This window comes from Amblyomma mixtum, chromosome 5, assembly GCF_055824585.1.
Source record: "Amblyomma mixtum isolate Tamu chromosome 5, ASM5582458v1, whole genome shotgun sequence".
Classification (NCBI taxonomy): domain Eukaryota; kingdom Metazoa; phylum Arthropoda; class Arachnida; order Ixodida; family Ixodidae; genus Amblyomma; species Amblyomma mixtum.
In genome coordinates this window covers 14,142,234-14,166,867 of record NC_143016.1, presented here as the reverse complement: position 1 = coordinate 14,166,867, position 24,634 = coordinate 14,142,234, and the positions used below count along the sequence as shown (strand labels likewise).

The 24,634-nt window shown below is 48.7% G+C and overlaps 2 protein-coding genes across 2 annotated transcripts in view; both read right to left on the bottom strand.

The window, feature by feature from the left end:
- LOC149341337 (P-selectin-like) overlaps positions 1-15,466 on the bottom strand; it is a 29,256-nt gene extending 13,790 nt beyond the window's left edge. Inside the window, exons 1-4 of the mRNA XM_089541954.1 lie at positions 15,286-15,466; positions 7,522-7,661; positions 6,288-6,384; positions 4,356-4,552 (exon numbers count right to left, since the gene is read on the bottom strand). Of these exons, the coding sequence (XP_089398080.1) occupies positions 4,356-4,552; positions 6,288-6,384; positions 7,522-7,600 (373 nt within the window). The 5' untranslated portion in view covers positions 7,601-7,661; positions 15,286-15,466. The remainder of the gene's footprint in view (positions 1-4,355; positions 4,553-6,287; positions 6,385-7,521; positions 7,662-15,285) is intronic.
- Positions 15,467-17,417: 1,951 nt separating this feature from the next.
- Positions 17,418-22,161, bottom strand: LOC149341336 (uncharacterized). Its single transcript, XM_089543384.1, has 2 exons — positions 21,767-22,161; positions 17,418-17,794 (listed from the first exon to the last, which is right to left on the bottom strand). Exons 1-2 carry the CDS (start codon positions 22,127-22,129, stop codon positions 17,534-17,536), a joined length of 624 nt encoding a protein of 207 aa, XP_089399510.1. The 5' UTR covers positions 22,130-22,161; the 3' UTR covers positions 17,418-17,533.
- Positions 22,162-24,634: the final 2,473 nt, after the last annotated feature.

The window sequence follows — 24,634 nt, the reverse complement described above, 5'->3', positions numbered from 1 at the left end:
GGAGTTCAGCCAAGCTGCCTTCTTAATTTATCCGCTGTGTTGTGCAAATTAAGGTTAAATTGCAGGGGTATGCTGAAGCATCGTTAATAATGCAGGCAACAAACGTCACTCGTTTTGTAGTGCACTGTGCTTGAATGCTGCCAGCGAAGCATCCAGCGCTGTTGAGAGTATCAAGCTCTCATAACATATATTACGCATCACGGAATGGTGAGTTTGATAGGTGTGTTCGCTAAGTTCAGTTTTCCGTTTAACGCTGTGCTACTTTCGCTGTGTATACGCAAGCTTCTTTTCATGATGTAAGAACACGTTTTCTAGCCCGCAAAGCATTGACAAAATCAGCAGAGCTCGCTATCGGTATAAAAACAGCGCGAAACACAGGGACACGCAAGTCGATCGACGAGACGAGCGCTGATGTACCAAGCTGAACCTTCTCTTTTAAGCCCGCTAGCCCATCGCAGTTGTGTATAACCTCATTGGTGAGAAACCGGCATGGAGAAAGGAAAACCAAGGAGAGGCCCTCAGTATCCGAGCTGCACGCCAAAAAGTGTGCCAGAAGTCATGCGCTTTCGCAAGGACTGCTGGGAGTCTTTGGCTGACGGCGCAGCCAATAGTAACGCTTTGCGTAGCGGCGTCGTCGGCTGCAATGCCTGGTGCGCATGCGCAAGCGTTCTGAGAGGGCTGCCAAGTAGGGGTAGAGCAGGGGGAGGAGCCGGCTTCAAAAAATGTGACGTAACCGCCTCTTCTCAGTTCTTTCTTTCCTCCATGGGAACCGGTCTCGCGTAGCTGCGAAAAGAGAGGTGTGGTTCCAGGAAACGTAAGTACTTCCGGCATTGGTCTTGCCACACACGCCGACCGTAACAGCCGTTGACAGACATACGTGAGGAGAGTCCGCGATGCTTCGAAGTACAAAAGTTTATGCAATGCACGATTAAGAGCGCTCAATAGAGTGCGGTGTAGTCTTCCTGTCTAGGTCACACTCGCATCTCCACCAGTTCCTGTCGTCGTCAACCGTGCTAACCCTTCGTACGAATTAATCGCTGTTATTTTGCCACTTATTAAATCTGTACCTTCAGTTTTCCGCTCGTGCAATCTATAGGCATGCCCCATTTGACGGCGAAAGCTGTAGTAAAGATAATGAATGCATGCGTCGTAAGCCAGTGAAAGTTTTCAATTGTTGCGGGTAAGGAATTCCTTACCCGTGCTTGCAAAAATCCTCAAACGGAATGCTATTGAACCACTCGCAGTTTTTTTTGTACATTGCACAATTTTCTAAATGAAAGTATTCAGTATTTATATTTGTTTGAATGTTAATCACTGAATATTTAATTAGTCAAATTGCCTGCTGACTCTACGTGAAAGCCAACGACATTTTAATTTTATGCGCGCTGCATGAACTTGCATGCGTGCTCAAATAGAGCGACGATACGAAAAATAATTTCTCCAAGCTAACTTCTGAGTTCACTTCGGAGTTTCTGTTCTAATGCACCACCAAGTAGCCCAAAATTCTGGTCTCGCAGAGGTCGCGACAATTGAAAACTTTCACTGGCTTACGACGCATGCATTCTTAAGATACATGTGCAAATAGTGTTGAATTGTCTTTCGGTCCTTTATTTAGGTATCCATCGAATTCGAATTTCGACTCTGTCTTGCAAACCGCGTGCACGTGCAAGTGGCACATATCTATGTAAAGCCACCCGCTTTAAGCGTGTCACAGCAAACGCAGCATAACGAGGCCTTCACGGCGTACGCCGAAATGCTTTTAAACTGTTGACGGATAGTGTTGGCATAGTTTTGTGCAAATACTCACGAGCACAAATTTTTTCGCCTAATAACGGTGCTTGCAAACACTGCCCTTTGGTTGTACTGCGTTGCTCAATAGTGCCACGTCGAGATACCGCTCTGCGACAAGACTCTCTTGTGGTGCTGTTCAAATCTCATCTCCTATCGAACAGTTTAAGCGTGGAGATTTAATGCGGCTGGTTACTGCACGCGATTGATTGCGTGGTTACGAGTAGCTGTTTATTTTCAGAGAGTACGTTTACCACAGTTTGACTGCATAGACCTGGCCAAGGTCATCGAGCTAGTGCCCGAAAAGGAAAAACGAACAAACAATGGAAAAGTGTACAGGAGAAATACCTGCAGAAACTACAACCTGGGCGATATGGGCTCAGATGGTCCGACCTGAGATGGCGACCCAGACCAGGGTCGGAAAATAAATGTTTCTCTCTCTCTCTCTCTCTCATGACCAAAAATCAGACTACTAGTTATAGCGCTAATGTCCATTGTTCAGTTTCAGGCATGGTATCACTTATGAATGGGGCCGCATGTGAATGGTACCTTGGAAAATTGGTAAAATGGCTTTTGAGGAAAGGAAATGGCGCCGTATCTGTCTCACATATCTCGGTGGACACGTGAACCGCGCCGTAAGGGAAGGGATAAAGGAGGGAGTGAAAGAAGAGAGAAAGAGGTGCCGTAGTGGAGGTCTCCGAAATAATTTCGACCACCTGGGGGTCTTTAACGTGCGCTCGCACAGCACACTGACATCGCACAGCACTCGGGCGCCTTTTGCGTTCCGTCTCCATCGAAACGCGGCCGCCGAGGTCGGGTTCGAACCCGGGTACTATGGCTCGGTAGACGACCGCCTTAATCACTGAGCCACACTCTAAAAAAAAAAGGTAGTTGAGGTTACTACATTTTGGGGTAGCAACAACCGTCACATATATGACTACCTATGTAGTTACTGTGCGTAGTAACTGCAAGGTAGTAACACTTACTACCTTTGGATGGGTAGCAACAGTAACTATACCTGCAGTAACATTTGCTAGATTTGCTAGATTTCCTAGATTGTTAGATTTGCTGCCATTCAGGAAACCCTTTTCATTATATAAAAACATAGGGCATTGAGTAGCGATGTCACCAGGAGTGTTAGTATACATACATGTGCATATTCCTATCACATATTTCCAGATCAAGGTAGTAATGGATACTACCAGGGTTATAAGGAGGTAGTACAAGTGTAGTAACTGCCAAAAAACGTAGTAACAGCAGAAGTCACTACCTCGTTTCTACTTAATTTTCTTTCGGGGTAGTAACAAGGTCGTAGGAACATAGTACATAGGTAGTAAGGGTTTAAAAAACGTTGTAACAGCAGCCTTTACTACGCTTCCACTACCTTTTTTCTAAGAGTGCACAGCTGCGGGTGGGTACCTTGTCCAGACTGTCATTTTTGCATGTTTTATGCAGTGAGCGGAAAAAAACACATTCTAGTGGTGGCACACAGACTGTCCTACGAACAAGCACAAAAAAAATTATAGGGCTCGGCTTGCCGGCTGAGTGCATGAATCAGCGAAAGTGTTTATAGCTTTGGTTTTGCCATTGACCATGCATTCTGCCGTGGCACTACCCTCAAGTTGCACACTCCTACGTCCATTCGCTAAGAAATTAAGGTCTTATAGCTGACGCTGCAGATTCCGCGGTGGAATGCAGGGTTATATGGCTAAACCAAAGCTATAACAGCCTTAGCTGTAAAAATTCACACTAACCGGCGACAGCTTACACCATTCATGTAAAAATACTCCGATCACAATGCCGGCTTGAATGCCCTGTTTATTTCTAGCTGCGAACTCATTCCTTAAAGGGCAGCTGTATAGGTTTTAGAAATTGTCGAGGTTAAAATGGTCGAATGTGTGAAACTTGCAGGTGAAGCATGCGAAGTGCTTTTTGGGCTAGCATTTGAAATGGTGACGTAATCGCCGATTAAAATCGAGACAGCCTTCAAGCTTTTCCGTAGCGCACAACACCAAGTGGCGGACGCTTGATGACGCCATCGAATGCATCGGTACATTTCCAACGCATAAACGCCTGCTTTGAAGTGTAAAGACCAACACCACAGCAGGCAAAGCCGGCCGAGCGTTGTTTGGCAGCATCCAACGAGGCACGGCAGAGTGTGGCTGACGGCAGTGGTAAATTGAAATCATACCTTCCGTGACGTCACGCAAAACTTCATCGCACTCCTTCGATGCTTTGAGGAGTAGAGTAAAAGTCAATCGTTGATTACGTTACTATTTTAAATGCCAGCGCAAAAACACTTGGCACGGTTCACGTACAGCCTACATAGATTTGAATCCTTCAATATTGCAAAATTCTCAAAAAGTGATGCAGTTGCCCTTTTAAGTGGAAATACAAAGTCCCACTAGAGCGGTATTTTTATCCCATTGTCACTTTTATTCTTTTCTTTTTAAACCTTTTCTAACATATGTCCACTCCACTGTTGTCGCAAATATATTATCTGTTTGTGCTTAACAAACACTCTACCGACATGTCGCAAGCATGCTCCTGCAGTACAGATAGCTCACCGAGGAAGGCCCTGTCGCAGGTGGGCAGCGTCTCATTGAAGGCCCCGTCGAGGCACTGCACCACCTCGGGACCCACCAGCTGGTAGTACTGCTGCACGGAGCAGTGGAAGCGCACCAGGCCCCCGTGAGGCACCAGCGACCGGGCGCCCAGCAGCCGGTTGCCGTGGTACGCGCTGGGACCGGCCACGGGAGCGTCACTGCGAGCGTCGGGGACGAGGTCGTGCATACTATAAGGAAACCCCAACGCGCGTGCTTCGACCGATTTTGTCTTCTGCACCCCCTCCCCTCCGGCACCTCGTGTTCTTGGACCTGCGCGTTTTGCCTGAAGGGCCTTCATAGCGACATCTTGTAGACGTCGTCTTGCTTACTCCGTACTGTGCTTCGAACAGCGCAGTAGCACACACGTCATGGTATCCGGGTCCAACTTTCTAATCCATTTCCGCCCTGGTTCACAACAAAAGGAAGTGGGCAGAAGGAGCTCATGAAAGAACATAGTATTAATGAAGTAATAGCAACCACGCATAGCAGTGGAAACAATAGAGACCTTTAGAATGGGGGACCCTATCGATCAGGGGCGTAGGGACAAAGCGGGGCGTCAGTGCGCATGCGCAGAACAATAACGCCCCTTCCTGCGCACAACCGATAGGGTCCCCCTATTCTAAACACCTCTAATGCGATGAGAGAAAGCTCGTCACTCGTACTGCGAGCCAGGGCGCGGGCTCAGTCATGGTTAAGACCAGTTTCAGAACCGGCTTCTGGAAAGCTGCAAGAAAGCTAAGTTTCGGGTGTTCGTGGAACCGTAATGAATCCAAGTGTGTGCTAAAGCCAGGTTCAGCTTGTCCAGTTTGAACAGTCACATTCGACTGGCCTTGACCCCGCGAACCCTCAGAAGAAAGGCTCGCATTCCTTGTGGCCTGGCAATTCTGCGCATCTTCTCTGAATTCGTGCTCGGACCGCGTGCGGATGCAACGTATTTCGTTTTCAAGCGGCGCCTATTTCGAACACCGTAATCAACGGGTTAAAAATATAAGATTTTCTCGGCGTTGGGAAAGGTTACGCCGACCGAAACAATAGAAAAGAAGCTCACACAGCTCTCACGGCACAGGACAACAATAGCGTTTCTTTTTATTTATATCAAGGCCGACAGGGGTTTTTAACTCTAATTTTCCCTCTTGATACCAGACACTCTTTCCGCAGAAAAAAAATTAAAAAAACAAGCCTGACTGCACTGCCATCTTGTAAATGCGGAACTGAAATTCTGATTCTTAAACGTCCGCCTCCTGAGCTTCCGCCACAGACCCCCCTGCCATATCCTTCCGCAAATCAGAATCCTGAATAGCAACTTCATCGGACAAAACAAGCAAGCAAATACAGACGCATGCGAGCAAGACTTTAGGTGATATGTGTTCACGCGGCACCTTAGTGCAGTAGAAATCGCAGCTAACAACCTGCTGTAAGCACTCTGTAACGACTGATGGGGGTAACACGAAAGACGAATTCGCGGGCGTACCCGTAACGCCACGACAATTTAGCGGACCGTGCGTCCGGCGAAAGCCTTCGTACGACGGACGAGAGCAACAGGCGATCGAACAGGCAAGCGCTTGAATGTGGTGCAGCAAGGAATCCCACTGAGAGTACTAGAGCCCTTGACTTGTCCTTACAGCGCTTATGCATCTTTTTTCGTGTTTGCGAAATGTCCGTGTCCATTCCCACTGGATCACCTTTGTTACCCTACATCAACCTTCCATTCAGTCCAAATCCGAGTTTGCGAAGAGGCGCCCTGCTTTTCCCATCCGCATCGACCGTGCTCGCAAATAGTAGGTTGCCACATGTGAAGCGCGGTCCTCAAGCCAAATCAATGATTCGGTCCATGGTGCAAATCCCCCACCAGCGACAAAAGAGATTTGTTGCTCGGAGTATCGCTGCACTTACTTGGGGTACAGGCAGGCGAATCCAAGTTTGCTCTCGGCCGGCTCCACGTCAGCAGGCAGCGTCCGGTTGGCCGTGTCTGGTATCTCGTTGTCGAACCCTGCGGCGTGCGCATAAGTCCTCCATAGAGCGCTCAAGCTTCCTCGTCGCGGCGCAGTTACACAGAAAGGTTATCCGGGGCTGAAGGGAGCGATATACGTCGGGTCGATTATTGGGCCACGTTGAGTGGTGGTCAACTTTAGAACTCTTAAACTATACAGTATACTATATGGAGGCTTCAGGAGGATAGCTCCTTTCACCCTGCGGGTATTTCGAGCACTTGCGGTAGATTTGGGCCGCGTCCCACGGCTGGGAAGGAAACCCGGTGGGCTCTGTATTTTTGAGAAGGGCTGTACGCACCAAAATCCCAAGCGAGTGCAGCCGCAGAAGGAATGGTACAGTGGTCATCATTGGTTTGGTTTGTTTGGGTTTAACGTCCCAAAGCAACTGAGGCTATGAGGGACGCCGTAGTGAAGGGCTCCGGAAATTTCGACCACCTTGGGTTCGTTAACATGCACTGATGGGTTGACTGATTTCAAGAAAGGCTTGTATATTGTTTCGTCTCTTGGTGCGCACGCGCGCGCGCGTGAGTGTGTGTGTGTGTGGGAAGGGAGGGGGGCGGGGGGTTCAAGCGTTTCAGCAAGTCTGTGTCTTTGAAACTCATTAGGATTTTAATAGTAGTTTTTCCCAGTGTGTAAACGGAACTTAAAACGAAATGATGATTACAATAATCTCTCAAAATTTTCGGCGACAAGCGACGCCGAGCCCCTAGGCGCCTCCTCACAACTCTGCAAGCATTTCCTGAAGACAAGTCATCAGCACTGCATGCACATTATGCTATACGGCGAAGCCCACTTGCATAGTTTTGCTCACATGTCTGTGGGAACGGTATGTCGCTTCAGTAAGCGTATTTTGCACGCTGACATCGATTTTTCGCGACACATGGTGAAGAAAACCGAGGGACGGTGCCATCTTGAGCGCTGGGTCGTATATCTGCCACCATTCTTTTTCTATTGCTTGCATCCGGCGAGGAACAACTATAACGGGCTAGACTTTATTTTTCCTTCGCTAATTGAACATGGGTGGCACAATCAGTAACGTAGTGACCACTCATTCACCACACCAAGAGTCCGACAAAATCGTCTACAGGTGCACTGATGCGCAGGTCTGCGTTCAAAACGAGAGGGTTGTGGCTTACTTTGGCGCTGGGCATGGACCGCTGAGGAGGAGAGCAGGGTCCCCGCCAGGGTGACTGCCAGCACGACAGCCGGCCCCATCCTGGCACCCGTGTGTGAGCTGCTGGTTCCGCTTTCGCCGCTGTTGGTTATATGGGACTGCCTGCAGGCGAACCAGACACATACATCGCTGAATGATTGATGATATTTTATTTCTAGAACGAAACAGGGCACCAGGAGAAGGGACGCATACGTGGCCCGCTATTTCAACCCATGAGCAGAAATATTTGAACAAAACCTTCTGGTAGGGCCCTACGGGTTGTATTGTCCTATGCTAGCCATCGGATCGGCGCATCTCTACTGGACAAAGCGTGCCAAACCTTGCGTACATCTTAACATAGAACATTGAATATTGTTTTTTGCCGAAAGGAAATGGCGCAGTAACTGTCTCACATCTCGATGGACACTCGAACCGAGCGGTAAGGGAAGGCATAAAAGAGGAAGCGAGAGAAGTAAGGAAGAAAGAGGTGCCGTAGTGGAGGTCTCCGGAATGATTTCGACCACCTTGGGATCTTTAAAGTGCACTGACATCGCGCAGCACACGGGCGCCTTTTGCGCTTCGCCTCCATCGAAACGCGGCCGCCGCGGCCAGGTTCGAACCCGGGAACTTCGGCTCAGAAGCCGAGCGCTCTAACCACTGAATCACCGCGGCGGGACATCTTAACATTACATACGCCGATTTAGGTATTACATGCAACTAAATATTTTTGTTTTTAAATCCATGCTTTGCGGCAACAAAAAGGAAAAAATGGCATGCTTGACATCGCGCGAATCTCGGTCTTGGCTCATTGAACAGGCGTGTCGTTATTTCAATAAAGGCAGTTTTCTATGCAAGCTTACGAGTTTAAAGACCATTTCATGTTTACAACTTGGCTGAGCGCACGTGCATTCTGCGCTGAGCCGCGCATCCACAGTAAGCTGCCTGTGTGTAATCCGCCAGTCAGAAACGCTGCTGCTATAGCCCAAAAGCAATATGGCTGCGACCGAAGCGATAAATTTCTGAACGTGTATAATCAAACACAGGGACCAAAATATTTTATTCATATGTATTAGTTTTACTCTCTCAGTTGCCTAATATGACAGCCTAGCCCCTTACGAACGGTTTGCTTCATACAATGCACGTGGAAACGTGTTTGCGGCTAAGTGTCGTTATCGTGCATCACTGATGCCTGTGTTTTTGAGCCGGTATAATAATTTGTTTTGGCGAAAGCGCGACCTCATATTCACGTGCTCTTCTGAGTCCGCGATGCCAATTAAGCATTTCTGTCTGCTCGAATAACTTGACCTTCGAGAAATGCATAATGGGCGCGCTGTATTCGGTGTGTGTTTTGATCTTACTAAACCGGTTCTGTTCCCGGTCTTGCTTAGCGATTTCATCTTCATTCCTTTTGCCTGTTTCTTTGGATGCGTGCGGTGTTTTCTGACCGGTCGCGTGACATCTGAAAACAAGTGCGCGGCGATCCACCTTTTGCATTCATTGAGAAGAATTTACTTTTTTGGACGCAGCGATTCTTGCTTATTCACATCGTGCTACGGCGAGTGTGTGGTGCAACGCAAGAAAACAGTGCGATCTCATGTTGTCATCTTTCAAACAGCACGGTCTACCATCTTGTAGAGCCAACAGAGGCTTGCGGGTGTTTCGCACGAGGTCTCACCATGCATATTCATGCACAGTCTTTGCCAAAGTAACCGGGCAACGGTGCTTTGTTTCTTCGCCGCGTAGCGAAGCACTTACGGCAGCCCTTAAGCTGTGAATCTCTGTAAAGTAAGGTGTGCCCTTTTCCTCACGTTTTGACACCTTTTGGTCTTTAAGAATGCCGTAACGACTCCATTATACGGTTGAGAAATAAAAACCAGCTGCTCGGTTACCTTCGGCAAAGAGGGTACCACATGTTTACGTTAAGAGACGTTTGTAGCATACCAGAGACATACTAGCGGTAACGTACACCGGTTTACCGGACGCCTCCTGCGCCTGCGCAGTTACATGGGTGGGGCTAGGCGAGACCACTGCCACTGCCCTTCTTTGCAACACGTCCGCTTTGCAAAGAAGGGGACGGTCATAGTAGGACTTTTTTTTTCTTGCAGGAAATGCAGTGTGAGTGGGCCTCGAAGAACACGGTGTCTTAGTGAAAAGAAGAATTCAGACCTGTGAAAACCAAGTCTTGGTAGTTTTTTTACAGAAGACTTCAAATATAGCGTCAAAGTGTATAGACGAATACCAACAATATGTTTTTAGAGACTTGGTTCACCGGCAACGGACGACCCAAGAGAGTTTGAAGTACATAGCATGCGGCAGATTAGGGCATCAAATGAGGCGTATCGCAAGCCCAGTACATAAAGGTCTTGTTGAGCCTCGAGTAAATTATATGGACGGAGACGTACGCGCCACAGTGATGAAGGCTGTGTCGGCTTGTGGCTTGAATACAAAAAAAAACAAACAGACAGACAGACAAACAAACAACCAAACAAATGTCTATAAAATTGTAAGGCAGCTCCTCCATTCGTACAAACAGGTGGTGCGAGTAGTTTAATGACATCGATATACACATCTCACGCCTCTCCTCTGCAGCCTGTTCGACTGGAAACAAGTGAAACTAGTGCCTATAAATCTTCCAGAAGGCCGTCTTTGGACATTACAGATAAGATGGCATCAGCAGCGGAGAGTAATTGGCGGGAAAAGACTGCTTAGGTGGCTCAGGTGAAAAGATTATGTTTGCTCTTTTTCTTTCTGGGTCACAGTGCGTCGAAACATTGAGTCGTTCTTGTCTGCGCAGGTGCACAACCTCGAAATTCAGTGGCCGCCGTTAAATATAGACCCGACGTCGGTAAGGACCACTAATTCAGGCGCGCGGGAGATGTTTTATTATATATATATATATATATATATATATATATATATATATATATATATATACGATTTCGACTTGGGGTTCATGCTCGAGAATTTTCCAGTATGCCTACGGAGTGGAATGTGAAAGGACATTTTACATCCGAACTCGGTCGAAAATTTGAGCTTTATTGTGCAGCTTTTTGAGAATACGTCAAACCTGCAAGAGTGCACTGTTCAGCATGTACAAGATGCACAGAGAACTGTTGTCCTTTTGCGGACATCTGGCCAGCAGGCGAAATTCGCTGTCATAAATGCGGCCAACATTTGATGGATATTCTTTTCCGCTAAACAATTCACCCCACAAGAATCCTAACGACCCTCCCATTTGGATTAGATTGCCTAACACCAATACTACAGGTCTTTATCCATCACCCTGTAATATGCTTAAAAACCTATATTCCACTTTAATGAACAAATTAGCGCCTATGGGATTGTTAATGATGCACTGTAATTTTTCGCCAGCTACTTATCTCGACAACAAAAAGTGATAATTAAGAATATTGACTTTTTATTTAGCAATATGAAATGCGGAGTGCCCCAAGGATTCGTTTTGGGGCCTACACTGTTTTCCATTTATATAAATGACCTTCCACGTGCAGTTTCATTTCCCCTGATTCTCATGTATGCGGATGACACCGCTTTCATATTCGCAGGTAATTCGGTTCCATTAATGCGAAATAGCATGAGAAAATATTCTGGTCGTTTCCAACTGGTTCTCAGAAATCGCTTAACGTTGAATGCTGAAAAACTTGAACGTGTCGGCTTCTATTCGAGAAGAAACGTTAAGTGTGATCAAATTACGATTTATTTAAATAACAATGTGATCGAATCAGTGGTGTCATTTGAATACATTCGTGTTATATTTGATAACTTAAACTGGAAGTAGCAAGTTAACAGTGTTTGTAAGCTGTGTTTGGCTGCTGAGTCCTTATTAAGACTGAACAGCACTTCTCTTTAACCATATTACGCAGCTTATATTTTCCATTTATTCATTGTCCCGTGCGTTATTGAAGAGAATCACGGGCACATCCCATTGATTTTTTTATGGCTATCGGAAATTCTTGGTGTGAATGCGGGAAGTATTTTTAGTTCAGATTTTGCGGGGTTGAGGAAGAGTCTCTAGTTTTCTCAAAGTTACAAGCATAGTCCTTTTATGTTACAAGTTTAAAATATCCACATTGACACGCTACTGATGGCCAACAGACGACGCTGAATGTCCAGAAAAGCTGGGCATGCTTACACAACTTATCCTCTACTATGTTTGCAAAAACGGAAGGATAATTACATTCTCTTCACTAAATCCTACAAGCTGCAGTATGTTTGAAGAACTTCGAGTACTAGAATTTTCTTTTCTGGGCAACTATAATATCTCCCTTGTGTTAAATGGCATATTAGCAACTAACTCCTCAGTCCTGTAGATCTTACTCATTCTGCCTGTTCGCAACACAAGACACGCTGCTAACGGTAATTTAACCTTCCAATCCAAAATAATCGGTCGAGAGATTATTCGGAGGCCTCGAACAGCTTGCCATGAATTTAAGCTGTCTTCCAAGTTACTTTCCTTGTAGAGTCAAGTAAGGATGTTATTTCACCATTTTTACATCGCTATTTGGATTTTGTTCGAATTCGCTGTTCGTATTTTGTTGACATGTTGGTTTGCACATTCCTTATGCGGCTGCCCAAATGCCTCGTTTTATATTCGACAGGATACGGAATGATTTCAGTGTTCTACTTCGCCTTTTTATATTTTGTTGATATGTTACACATTTCTTATGCGATTTCCCAAATGCCTTGTTTTGTATTATACTGGATACTAGCCATGCATAGGCTATCGGTCCAAGGACATGAATTAAATCGGATACTAACCATGTAGGCCATCGGTCCAAGTACATGTGTTAGACCGAATACTAGCCGCGTAGGCTATCTATCCAAGTACATGAATTAGACCGGTTACTATCCAAGCAGACTATCGGTCCAAGTACATGTATTAGACCGAATACTAGCCATGCAGGCTGGTCCAAGTATATGTATTAGATCGGTTACTGGCCGTGTAGGCTATCAGTCCAAGTATTTTGTACGAATTTTCCTTCAATGAGAAAGTAAAGCTTCCTTTGACTTGACGCTGAAATCGGGAGGCTGGATAATTTCCAGCAACTTGCTCTTAAGCTACTCTAATCTCCTCATGCATACCGCTCGGAGACCTCCGGTTACTACAACCCTTCGCCGTGGCTCAGTGGCTGTGACGTTCGAACAGAGTCCAAGGTCGCGGGATCGAATCCCGGCCATGGTGGACGCATTTCTGTGGAAGCGAAGTGCAAAAGACTCCCGGTGCGCTGTGCGACGTTAGTGCTCGTTGAAAAAAAGCTAAAGGAGCCCAAATTTATACGGAGAACTCCACCATACAGGAGCTCTCACAGCTCTCTAGTGTAGCTCCGGGATATTACTCCGGTCTGTTCATATAGATATTCAGTACTTATCGAGAATAATTCACTTTCTGTCTCTCACGTTGCGCGACCATGCAGCGTGAAACAGGTGGGCTGCGAGGTGTTCCCAGCGAGGGCGTGGTACTTATTCCGGGAGAAAAAATTCCGCGCGGCCAGCCATGCGTCAACGCGCAGACACGGTAGAGCTCCTGTGCCGCCGTGTCTATGTTTTTATACACTATATATACACGCTTTGACTACCGGCGACCGAAGCGCGGCGCACCACCAGGAAGTAAACGCCTCACAGCCAGTTATTTGTCACCAGACAAATAGTCGTTGGTGTGCAGAATACATTGTTGAATTCTGCTCTGGTTAACAGTGTTTTTCATGCTTAATTAACTGCTTGCAAAGGCTGTGGCCGTGAAATTAATACATGTCTAAAGTTCGATTCTTCTCGACAAAGCGATCCTTCCTGACGGTCCGATTGAAACGAGTCGCGGCGCTAAAACGTCCAGTCACTTAGCCTTTTAAACTACGCATTTGCCTCTAGCCTAGGATGTCCGCTATAATCACCAGTTCCACAGTCTCTCAGGCTCGCCGTATTTTTTGTAATCCTAGCAGCCCTGAGCTTAATGAGGAACATCGGGCTCATTTTTTTGGTGAGATGCCGTTGATAAACCATGTCAGAGCAGCGGTTCAGTACGTCGCGGACAACGGGAGCTATTTTAAATTTGAACGAGTTTGCAACAGAACCCTTTAGAAGACTGAGAGGCACGTGATCCCACCATCGTGTACGCTAGTCGGGCTGTCTAGCAGAATTTTGTCCACTGATACCGCAGTCACTGCGTTGCCACTGCTGCATGACCCGCGAGCGAGCTTCGCCTTCGCGCAGGCTTTGGCGGAATGCACATTCCTTTTTCCGGTAGGGTTCAAAAGTGGAATATGTCATACGTTGTGCCACGGTATAGATCATGACACGTTCGCTGCTGGCCGGAGCCTTGCAATGCGATGCATGAGTCATAGCGCAGGCACGGCCCTAAAAGAAGTTAGAATCTTTGCGTCAGAGAGTCTGTGATCACTGCTTTTTTCCACTGATTTCTTCGTTGTGATGCACATCAAATGCATTTGACGATTGCCATGCCGTACGACTCGCCTGCTCTGTGCGCACCCATTCCGACTGGCTGCAACTTTACCGGTTCTTCATAATTACTGTTTGAAAAACAAGGGGAATGACATGCATGTTTGCGTATAAATTTGCTGTAATGTCTCCGGGTGGTGACGTCGACAGCGCGCGGAAGACATACGACAAACTGCTGATCACGTCTCCGACGCGCGTCCCTGGCGAAAGTAGTCGTACCGCTGCGACTTTCGTTCACCGATTACAAAGTAATCCAGCCTGCAGTGCGCGTTTCTGTCCGCGCTGCAGTGTTATTGCGTGACGAGTTTTCGAACAACCCCTGTTACGTGTCGCCCATTCTAAGCCTCAGAAACGTCGACGTTTGCCAGTCACGCTCTGACCGGTCTCAATGCGAGGACGTCGCCCCCATCGGAAGATCGCGTTGTTTGCCTAGAGATAAAAAGGAAAAAAAAAAAATCCGGGGCGTTTTGTTTTCCCCGGAAACAGAAGTGACACCGAAAGCTCAGTCGCAACCCCCCCCCCCCCCCCCCACCACCACCATTAGCGCCCCCAACAAACTAAACTCAAGTTCCACAAGGATCACACGAACGAAGATCACTAACAAGCACATCCTCAACAGCTCCACCTGCCGGCCTACATAAATACGTCACGGCTAAGGCCCAAGCAATTTAGTGGCGGCCTCCTAACATATATGGACGCCTATAGATGTCAGTCGTGTGGGAGGTATATGCATACGTTTTCAAATAACCCCGTCAGTTGCAGGGGGCAGCCTACGCCGTCCGGCCGATTTGACGTCAACAAAGTTACGGTACATATCATGCACATAAAAGCCAATCTCTGGGCTGTTGTTCACACGGCGAAGCACGACAGAGAGTTCAGGAAGCAAACACGCGCAATCATTGAATTATATATTGACCACGACTTCTATATAGTCGTCTATCCTTATTACAGACTATAGTTGACCACGACTTCTATATTGACCTCTATACTCATTACAGACTGTCTTAGTCCACACTACAGTAATTACAGGCCAGTACTTATCTCGCTCCGTGGTCATTCATTGCACACCGCTTTGTCGGGGAGCGCGCGCCGACCGAAACGAAAGGATCGAGGTGGATTGAGTGCTCCAAAGTCAACAGCGCTCAGCGGGAGGCCGTGGAACCGGTGCTTCGTCGCCCGCGATACCCAAACCTACACGCTTTCGCCGCGCGTTCACTGGAGGAGCTCGGCCGCAACACACTCGCACATACCGGCACAGGCATGCAGGGTGGCTTACCGTGTGAGTCGCGCTGCCGCTCCTGGCCGATGTTGATCGGCGTGTGCGCTCGGCGGCCGGCGACCGGTCCCCGCCTGGGTGCGACAACCGGAGACGGCGGACGGAGCCCCCGGGACGGGCAAGAAGAGCTGTCCGGGCGGGCTGGCGAGAGATTCGGCCAGGATAGTGAGGAGGCCCGACGATCCGGTCCCAAGCACCGGGGGCAGGACTATCTGTCAAGGCCACGCGTCCTGCAGCAGCCCTGCCAAGGCCGGTCCAGCTCCGAGATCAACAGCCTCGGGTAGCCACGCGCGCATGTGGACCTCAGAGACGCCATGGGGAGAGGTATTCGCCCCCGTGGTTAACGTGCCCAGACGAGATATCTGCGGTTTTATAGGTGACGGCTTGTTTGCCGCGCCGCGGAGGGACGGTTAGCGCTCGCGTTTATGGCGTGAGGACAACCACGACGGTGTCTGGTCGGTGGCCCGAGCTCGTCTGTCTGCAATCAGTTGGTCGGTCTTAAAACCAGGGACCAGAGTTGGCCATTCGTGGTAGTGCGAACCTCTCGTCTTTGAGATGAAGCCTTTCCTTTTTTTTTTCTCATTGGCAGAAGACCGCGCATGACCTGATTGGTATCCGTACCGAACGGTGCAACGTCTCCTACCATCCTGTTGAAAGAAGCGCTTCATTAGTCGAACACCATAGCGTAATCTTTCCTGGGACGAATGGGTCACCATTCAACATGTCCAACAGCCCACAATACGGTGATCACTTATGGACGGGGTCAAGTCCTTCTGAAGCCAACCGCTGAAGGCGATCTATTGCCCTTTATATATAGAACGTTTTTCTCTCTTTCTGCGGAGTGTAAAGGGAAAGCGGTAATCAAAACCGCGATGCTCTAATTCTGTAAATCCATTACTATAGCGCGAAGTAACGTGGAATGAGCCAATCCCAGGAGAAATGTCTCACGAACGACTGAGTTTAGTCTACCTGACTTTTTCACTGATGTCATTTGTCACAGTCCTGAACTTTTCTGAGTCGGAGAATCGCACCCTTTGCGACAGAACAACTTTCTGGTGCACCAAAGCGTTAAAGCGCGGATGGCGATAGTGTGTTTTTGGAGGTACGAACATGTGTCATCACCTCGATCGAGAGCCGTATACCTCCACAGTGCATACGGCACGGGTCTCGCACTTTATCTCTTTGTCCAATAAATGCCACTGGCAAAAAAAAAAAAAATGGCTAGCTTGACTACTGTGACCAGGGAATGCCCTTGGCCTACCGCTTAGAGTTTGCAGTCCAAGGTTTATAACACAATCATGTCAACCGTACTCACTTCAGCAGCGTACTATATGAAAGTGGTGTGATCAACAATGACATAACCAGATATATTTTGGGGAAAAGGCAACAGAGAGGGAGAAAAAGGCCTATGTCCAGATTTTAGGCTAAGGAGGTGATGAGGTGAGAAGGATCGGTCGTATTTCGCAGAAAACTCGGGGAGCTAGAGGAGTCAGATGAATTGTCTTCACAGCCACATCACCTTCATTCCCCTATTTGCTGCTCCCTTACTGCCCGGACATGCTGTACTGCCTGGCTCTAAGAACTAGCTGAAACAGCCTCCTGCATAATAATGCGTGCTTCTACACTCCTTGAATGCAAAGGTCCAGATGGGAGGTCATTACGTATCATATCCAGGCCTGCGTGCCAGAGCGTGGCCGACAGCAGAGCACTGTTTGGAAATAAGCACAGCCACCTGTAGGCTGAGAGTTTTTATTTTATTGCCTTAAAGTAGGACTCCCGTAGAGGAACGTCATATCATTTGATAAGTCTGCTAGTCCTTTGCTATTATGCAGAAGTAAAACTTTATGCGCTGTCCATTTCGTCGCTTGGACTCCAATCGCAGTTACAGTAAGCTTTTCGCCACTGACACAAGCGCAAGTACAGTTAACTCGTCGCTAGCTTCAGAAACCATGCCTTTTTGCAGGACGTGGCGGGAACAAGCTCTTACGACGAGTGTTGGTTTATTTCAGGATCAGCAGACCGTTAAGTCGCTTGTGCGACCTTTTTTTGTCACGCCCTTGCCGGGTTACGTCCGCGACCAAGCTATGCATAAGCGGCGCTGTTCACTGTGACGTGATGCTGCGTCTGTACACGCGAGTAAAACCACTCTGGCTTGACGGTCGCTCCGTCGCTCCTTGTGCAGCGTCACGTGCATTGTTCCATCGACGACGCTGGCGTCTTGGCTCGGGTGCCAGCCCCTGGAGTGCGCTCACTCGTCGACGTACATGCACGTGTGCTCGAGCAGCTCGAGCCCCAGGCAGCCCTCGGTGCGCAACACTTCGTCGGCGGGGTGCTCGGCGTGCTCCAAATACAACTCGTACAGCGCTTGCATGGGCAGCAGCGCCTCGATGTTTCGGCACAGCAGCCTGCGGAAGGCCACCATGGTGGCCAACCGCTGCATCCGATTCCCCGTGGCGGCCAGGTAGAGCAGCTCGCGGGACGCGCACACCGGGTCCACCTCCAGCAGGATCTGCAGTGTAGGGGCGGTGGTGGTCCCTTAGAGTAACGGAGTGGCTTCCAAGAGAAGGCAAGCTTAGCAGGGGGGCGGCGAAGAGTCAGAATGAAATTAATCAGTTCGCGGAGATAAAGTGGCCGCAGCCGACACCGGATCGGAGTGACTAGAGGTCAATGAGAGAGGCCTTTATCTTGCAACGGACGTTGTTATGATGATGAGTCACCACGAACGGTGATAGTGATATTGGTTATCATGTAAAAAATAAAGAGAAATATGCCAACCGTACCAAGCTGCTGAGATCATTGTTGGTTTTTAATGCGACGTCATTTAGGTTGTCGTGTCACAAAAAAATGTTCGGCTCCTCTGTCACGTAATTCCCTGACTGGTCAAGGGGGCTCACGTGAATTTGTGACGTCATCACAACCTGCCCACAGGACTGTGGGCAAGACTGTTCACCGCGGCAGTTTGCAGTGTGGGGCAGGTGGCAATGCAGTTGTCACCTGCCAACCGTGGCGCGGCACATGAGCCTTATGGGAGTTCGGAGGGAGCAACGTGGGTCTCACAAGCCACACCGGTGCGGTGGCCGTGTTGGAAACAGTCACCTGCCGTGGCAGTGGCGCATCCTTAATCGCTGCACCACTGCGCCAGTAAGGGTCGTGATGTCATCGACACCACGTGACCACCAGTGGACCAATCACATTTTTGATAAGTTTATTTGGCCATATTTCCAATATGCTCCCAGGGAGAGGCAAAAGGAAACAGACAAAGCAAGCCTCCTGACGAGGCCTACACCCCGGCTAACACAATCAGGACACAAGTGACTAAACGGCCAATCATATATGCAAAAAAAAAAAGCTCACTTTACAAGAAAAGAACAGCATACTTTAGGGTAGCAAGGCACAAAGACAAAATAGAAAGACATTCCTAAAATCGTAACAAAAAACAGAAACACGACACTGTTACGCCCGAGCTGTCTAACCACCAAATTTGAAAATCTGAGGACCCCCAAATTTTGAAAGTTGGCCCACCCTTCAAAATTCCAAAGGACCTCAAAAATTTTAGACCCACCCCAGAAAATGGATTAGGGTGGATTGGTGCGTCGGATTGGCATAATCACATAGGATATTTCAATGGATGCTACTGGAACACACTAGGCGATCATCAAGAGTCATCACTCTAGGCGATGACTCATGCATACCAAACAAGGGCAATGGAACCGGTTACAACCAGAGTTTTGGCGGGAAAATCGCAAGAAGAACATAAGAAATTCATTGTAGACACCATAGCAGGCAACCTAAATTCTGTTGTATTTTCTTTATGAATGTAGCTTAAGGCCTCCAAGTTTTTGAGGAAAGGAAAGGGCGCAGTAACTGTCTGACTTCTCTGTGGACACATCAAACGCAGCGTGAGGGAAGGGAGGAAGGTGGGAGTGCGGGAGGGAAGAATACGTAGGGAATAAAGAGTGAGGAGGGAGATGGAAGAAGGAGGTGCGAGCAGGACGTGATGTCGACTGTTCAGTGAAGGTGGACGTTGTGTGGAATCCTTTTTCAATAGCGCCCCACAGGATGGGACGAAACAGCGAAATTGCAGAACTATCTCCTTCGGGCCTTGGCTACGACTGGACCCGTGCGTTGTTGTTGATTATGGACTTGTCATCCTAAAATTAGGATGAAACCATTAAATCAGCTCCTCGACCAGTGCATCGAAAGGAGGCATAAAATAAGAAAACAAAAAAAAAAAAGAAGTTAAGTACCGGTACCTCCCTAGCCTATCTGCTTGCCTTCGTCAGCGCTCAACGAATGCAGAGCATTGCCGAAAGACGCCTGCATCCAGTCTCGTCAGTCCCAAGTATGGAGGAAGAAAAAAAAAACGATTTTTTTCCTCCATCACAGCGCAATCGCAATTTTACAACACAGTTGCAATGGCACTGAGCTGTATAGCAAAACGAACTTGCTAAAGGGCATAGCAGGGAGCATGCGAGCGGTGGCCAAACTGGGGAAAAAAAATGCATGCCAGCACGCTCTATGAGCAGGCGCCCAGCAGAGAGCGAAGGGGCGTGGGCACATCCGGCTGACCCATCTCGATGGTCTTATGCTCGCTTTACCACAGGCACCAGCGAAGTCACGCTGCTACCATCACTGCTCGCCAGAAGCGCTTGCAATGCTTCAAGCAAGGGTTTGTTTGCCCGCATCGTGCAGGAGAGCTGGCTTTTGCCTTGTTTTCTCTTTCTTAACCGCGTCTTCGACTTCCTCGTCCCCATCCTCCGGAAGGACCACGCTACCCGATCCCAACAGCGGCGTGCGCTTTCTGCTTCGTCAGGAATGGCACCATTTTCAGTCTGCGTGACCTCCGTGGTTTGCACTTCACTCGGCGGCGAGTGTTTTTGCTCAGTGCAGTATAAAAGCTAGTGCATCGGTTTGGAAAGTGCGGTCAAAATTTTGCTTGGCTTGAGGGAACGCATGAAAAAAAGAATAGCATGCATATATTGGCTGCGTTGTCTTTGTGACATTGATACTCAAAATATAAGCGATCGATGATGACTCAAGCAGAGACAACCTTATTTTTTATAAAAATTTGTTTAACTCTGTTTTCTCCACTGTAAGAAAGCTAATTTGTGTTGAAGCACGTGGCCTTCCATTACCTCGTTTGCTACGCCGTTGATCATCTATTTGTATAGAGACAACGGAGCCAATATATGCATGCTATTCTTTTTTTTTTTTTTTCATGCGTTCCCTTCAGGCAAGACCCGCCGCGGTGGCTCAGTAGTTATGGTGCTCGGCTGCTGACCCGAAAGACGCGGATTCGAACCCGGCCCCGGCGGTCGAATTTCGATGAAGGTGAAATTCTAGAGGCTTGTGTACTGTGTGATGTCAGTGCACTTTAACGAACCCTAGGCGGTCGAAATTTCCGGAGCCCTTCACTACGGCGTCCCTCATAGCCTGAGTCGCTTTGGGACGTTAAACCCCATAAACCAAACCAAACCTTTAGACAAGCAAAATTCTGACCGCACTTGTGAATCCGATGCACAAGCGTTTATGCTCCCTATAGCGCAACAAACTCGCCGCCAAGTGAAGCGCGAACCACGATGGGCACGCTGATTGGAAATGATGTCATTCCCGACGAAGCACTGAAAGCGCTCTCAGCGAGCAGTGATGGTAGCGGCGCGGCTTCGCTCGACCCGGCGATAAGGCCAGCATCAGATCATCGCGATGGATCAGCCGGATGTGCAGTGTAGTGGTGCGCCCTGGCGTATAGATGCGCCTGCAGCGAAATGAAATGCAGACCACCCCCATTCTAGAAAACACCACCGAGACTTTTAGATGGTGTTGTTCTAGTTCGCCCAGCACTGCATGCACTCAAGCAAGCTTCCAGCGCACTGACTGAAAGGGCGCGAACTGGTCTTCAACCTGCATATTCGTGCAGCCGCGGTTCCCGTGCGTTTGCAAGTTGGCTGAGGGAAGGCTGTCGTTGAACACCCACAAGGCGTATCGATTAAGCAGCTTCTGCTGCGCATGCGTAAGATATGCAGAAACCTCGCTAGTTCACCGCTGCAACCAGTATCGTGGCCAAAAAAAAAAAAAATGCTCCAGGAGGCCGGTATATTTCTGTATATCGAAACAGCCATCATAAGAAGGAAAATAAGATTCGAATCGACTAACTTGCATCAGGACAAACCGCACTGCTGCTGGCTCGCTTGCTACCAATACCACCGGTGAAAATGACAGGACGAACGACAGTTCAATATGCGCCGTGGACTAGCCACGTCACAGAGAAAAGCCGAGGCCTAGAAAAATCTCGCAATATTTTCCTCTCCTATCAAAACCCCATGACCAATTCTAAGATTCGCCTTCAGCACGCTCTACACGCTCCGAAAACCGAAACTGTCGTTAGTCTGCATCACCTATCGCGCCGAAAAGTGACAGGTGTCTCGATGACGCAGCGCGAGGGCGCTCGTGCGCACGTGGCCGCTGCCCGTGATACACTCACCAGGGCCAGGCCGAGCGCCTTGTGGCGCACCGAGGCGGCGGGCGAAGCGAGCAGATGGAAGACGCTCATGAGCAGCTCGAAGCAGCAGTCGCGCAGCACAGCACGATGGCGGAGCAGCAGGGAGCCGAGAGCCTCGAGAGCTGCCTCGACCAAGGGGGGATCGTCCTGGCAGCGGCTGAGCCAGCGGAGAGCGACGACCAGCACGAGGCGCGGCTCACCGGGCCTGGAGAGAGCACCGGGATGCCAGCGGACCAGCTCGAGCAGGGCGAGCTCTTGGCTGTTGGGGCAGCTGGAACCGTCTCCCTGGAGGGCGGACAGGAGGCCCTGCCGGCCGCAGCGGCGCAGAGCCCGGCGTCTCAGCATCCTTCCTCGCCTTCCTCTTCTTCTTCCTCGTCGTCGACGCGCGTTACCTGCTTCGGCCGGGAGGAGGATGCAGGTCAGCTCGCTTTTCTCTGCCTCTTCACAGCTACGAGGCAAAATCTGCAGGACTAGAATTTGACATGGACTCAAATTCTCGTCTTGTCTTGTCTGGTTGGCACAATCTACTGAACAGCATATGCCGTATCCCAACTTGGCCAGTGCTTCACCGTGTTGAATTTCGTATGTGCCTTGGTAAATGTGGCCCATTCACTAGGTGACGCACGTTTATCGAACTGATAGATCGCGATCGCTCGCGCAGTAATCGCGTAACGAGCACATGTATACAGCGCTTGCTCCCATTGTCGGGACGCCAACTTGGTTGCTTGCCCCATGCTCGGGGCAAGTTTATGGAACGTTATCGCGCGAAAGCCGTCGCGCTAGATCACTTCCGGATTTTTTTTTTTTTGCCGTCTTCATACGTCAGAACAAATCTGGTGGACAAGCAGTTGTTCCAACATCATACGTATATGCTGTAATGTGTACTGCGCGTTATAGTTTGGCATAGCGCTTTTAACTCTGCCGCTGTTGCCGATTGAATTTGCCGCCCTCTTCAGAAGGCCTAAAATAAATCCACCGAGCGTTTACCCTTGTGGTGATGCGAATTTCAACAACAGCTGGGGCTGTGCTACTAATGTGGCACTGCAGCGGAGGCTAGGCAGGCAAGGGAAGGAGGCTTACCTTTGTCCCCGTGCAGTGGGGACCTGCACAGTTTGGGACAGTCTCCCTATCTACCCCTCGCACCCCTAGCCCGAACAAAGCGCTCCCCGCGTCATGGGGCAAAGGCCCATCTCCGTCTCTTTCCTGCCTAGTCTCTGCTGCAGTGCCGCAGAAAGTAACTGTAGGTAGTAGGAAGGGGAGGGGAAAGAGGGGCTCGTTGTGACATACGTTACGATAGCCAACAGTCACCGAAACCAAGGAGTGTGGGGGGAGTGTGGGGTGGGGTAGCCATGTGTCACGCATAACCACGCACTGGGGTTCATCTATCCATATAAGGTGGCCGTCTGGCATGACAGGCACAGTGAGGGAGGGTGTGAGGATGGGGTGTGGAGATGCGGCTTCACGGACCACGATGCCGACTGTCGCCCACAATGTCATATCTATAAAATGTTCGTAGCTGTGCGCTCCGCGCTCGTAGCCAGCGTCCAAAGCAAATTCTGTTTAGGGAGAATTGAATTTATTTTGGTGCTCAAATGGCGTGAAGCACCAATAGAAATCGTGTTTCGAGTTGATAGCTGCACAAAACTCGAGCTTGTCGCCAGTTCATCAGTCGAGGATCGAAACTTATAGCTCTATGCTTCTTTTCGGGAAGAAGCGTATTTGCGATAAAAATTACAAGCTCGTGGCTCTAGTGCCACCGTTTACTAGATTATTTATCGTTAAAGCATTTGGGAAGGCAGGAAACGTTGTATATAACCTGTGATAGAGGACGCTACTAACGCTCCGCTTATAGAGCTGCTTGCATCAATGCTCCCTAAAAATACTGCCTGGCTTTTGTTGTGCAGGCCCGCTCTACGCTGATGCGTAGATGAACATGGGCTGATTCGCTGCGTAATGTTTCGTGCTAAACAGACGCTCATTATTTCCTTTCAGAGCACAAAAGAAAAGGCAAACAACTAACAACTTTTCAGTAAAGTTCCTCGGGGTGAAACGTGCAGCAGGAGCGGAATATTTTTCAAAGCTACGGCTGTCAGTATTTATTGACATATAACAGCGTTTTATGTGCGATTCCCGTACCATTGCGTTTTATTGCCCCCGATTTAGGTATTTGACAACACAAATACAGACAAGGAAATTAATGCTTCCTGAAGTACGCAACAAAAAGGTGTTGTTGTTCAAGTCGTCCCCTAACTACGCGGTAGGTCACTGTTGCGAGAAATGTCGTCAACTTTCCGTCAACAACGGCGCTTTCTTGAGTGGCCGACAGCAAGAAAAATAAAGTAGGGACAAAAAAAATAGTTAGGGCCATGGCTTGGTTTGGTTTATTATAGGGTTTAACGTCCCCAAGCTACTCAGGCTATGAAGGACGCCGTAGTGAAGGGCTTCGGAAATTTCGATCACCTTGAGTTAGAGCCATGATTGTTACACTCGTACTCACCGGCTGTCACTCAGTGCAGTTACTCAGGGCTGGCTCTGCAGAGGTGGGGGAGGGGTGTGGGATTTCCTCTGTTCATTGGTAATCTAACAGCAGTAAGGCCGATCAGTATGTGTCCATATGAAACATGTATTTGTTTCTTTACTTACAGTAGGCAACCAACAGTAGGAAACCAACAAAAAGGCACCATTTGCGGTCTAAACTGTACAGCTTAAACAAAAATTAGAAACGACAAATTTGTGCCGATCATAGAGAAATGAAGAGAGCGTTAAACTTCATAAGCAAAAATGTATATTATCCGAAATTCTAGCATGAAGTGAGGTGGGGGGGGGGGGGGGGGGGGGGCAGCCGCTTTT

Excerpts from the sequence above, each read along its gene's own strand:
- LOC149341336 (XM_089543384.1), bottom strand. The coding sequence starts at position 22,129 with ATGCTGAGACGCCGGGCTCTGCGCCGCTGCGGCCGGCAGGGCCTCCTG. Across the intron at positions 17,795-21,766 it reads AGGCGCTCGGCCTGGCCCTG|ATCCTGCTGGAGGTGGACCC; the intron begins GTGAGTGTATCA and ends CCTACACTGCAG.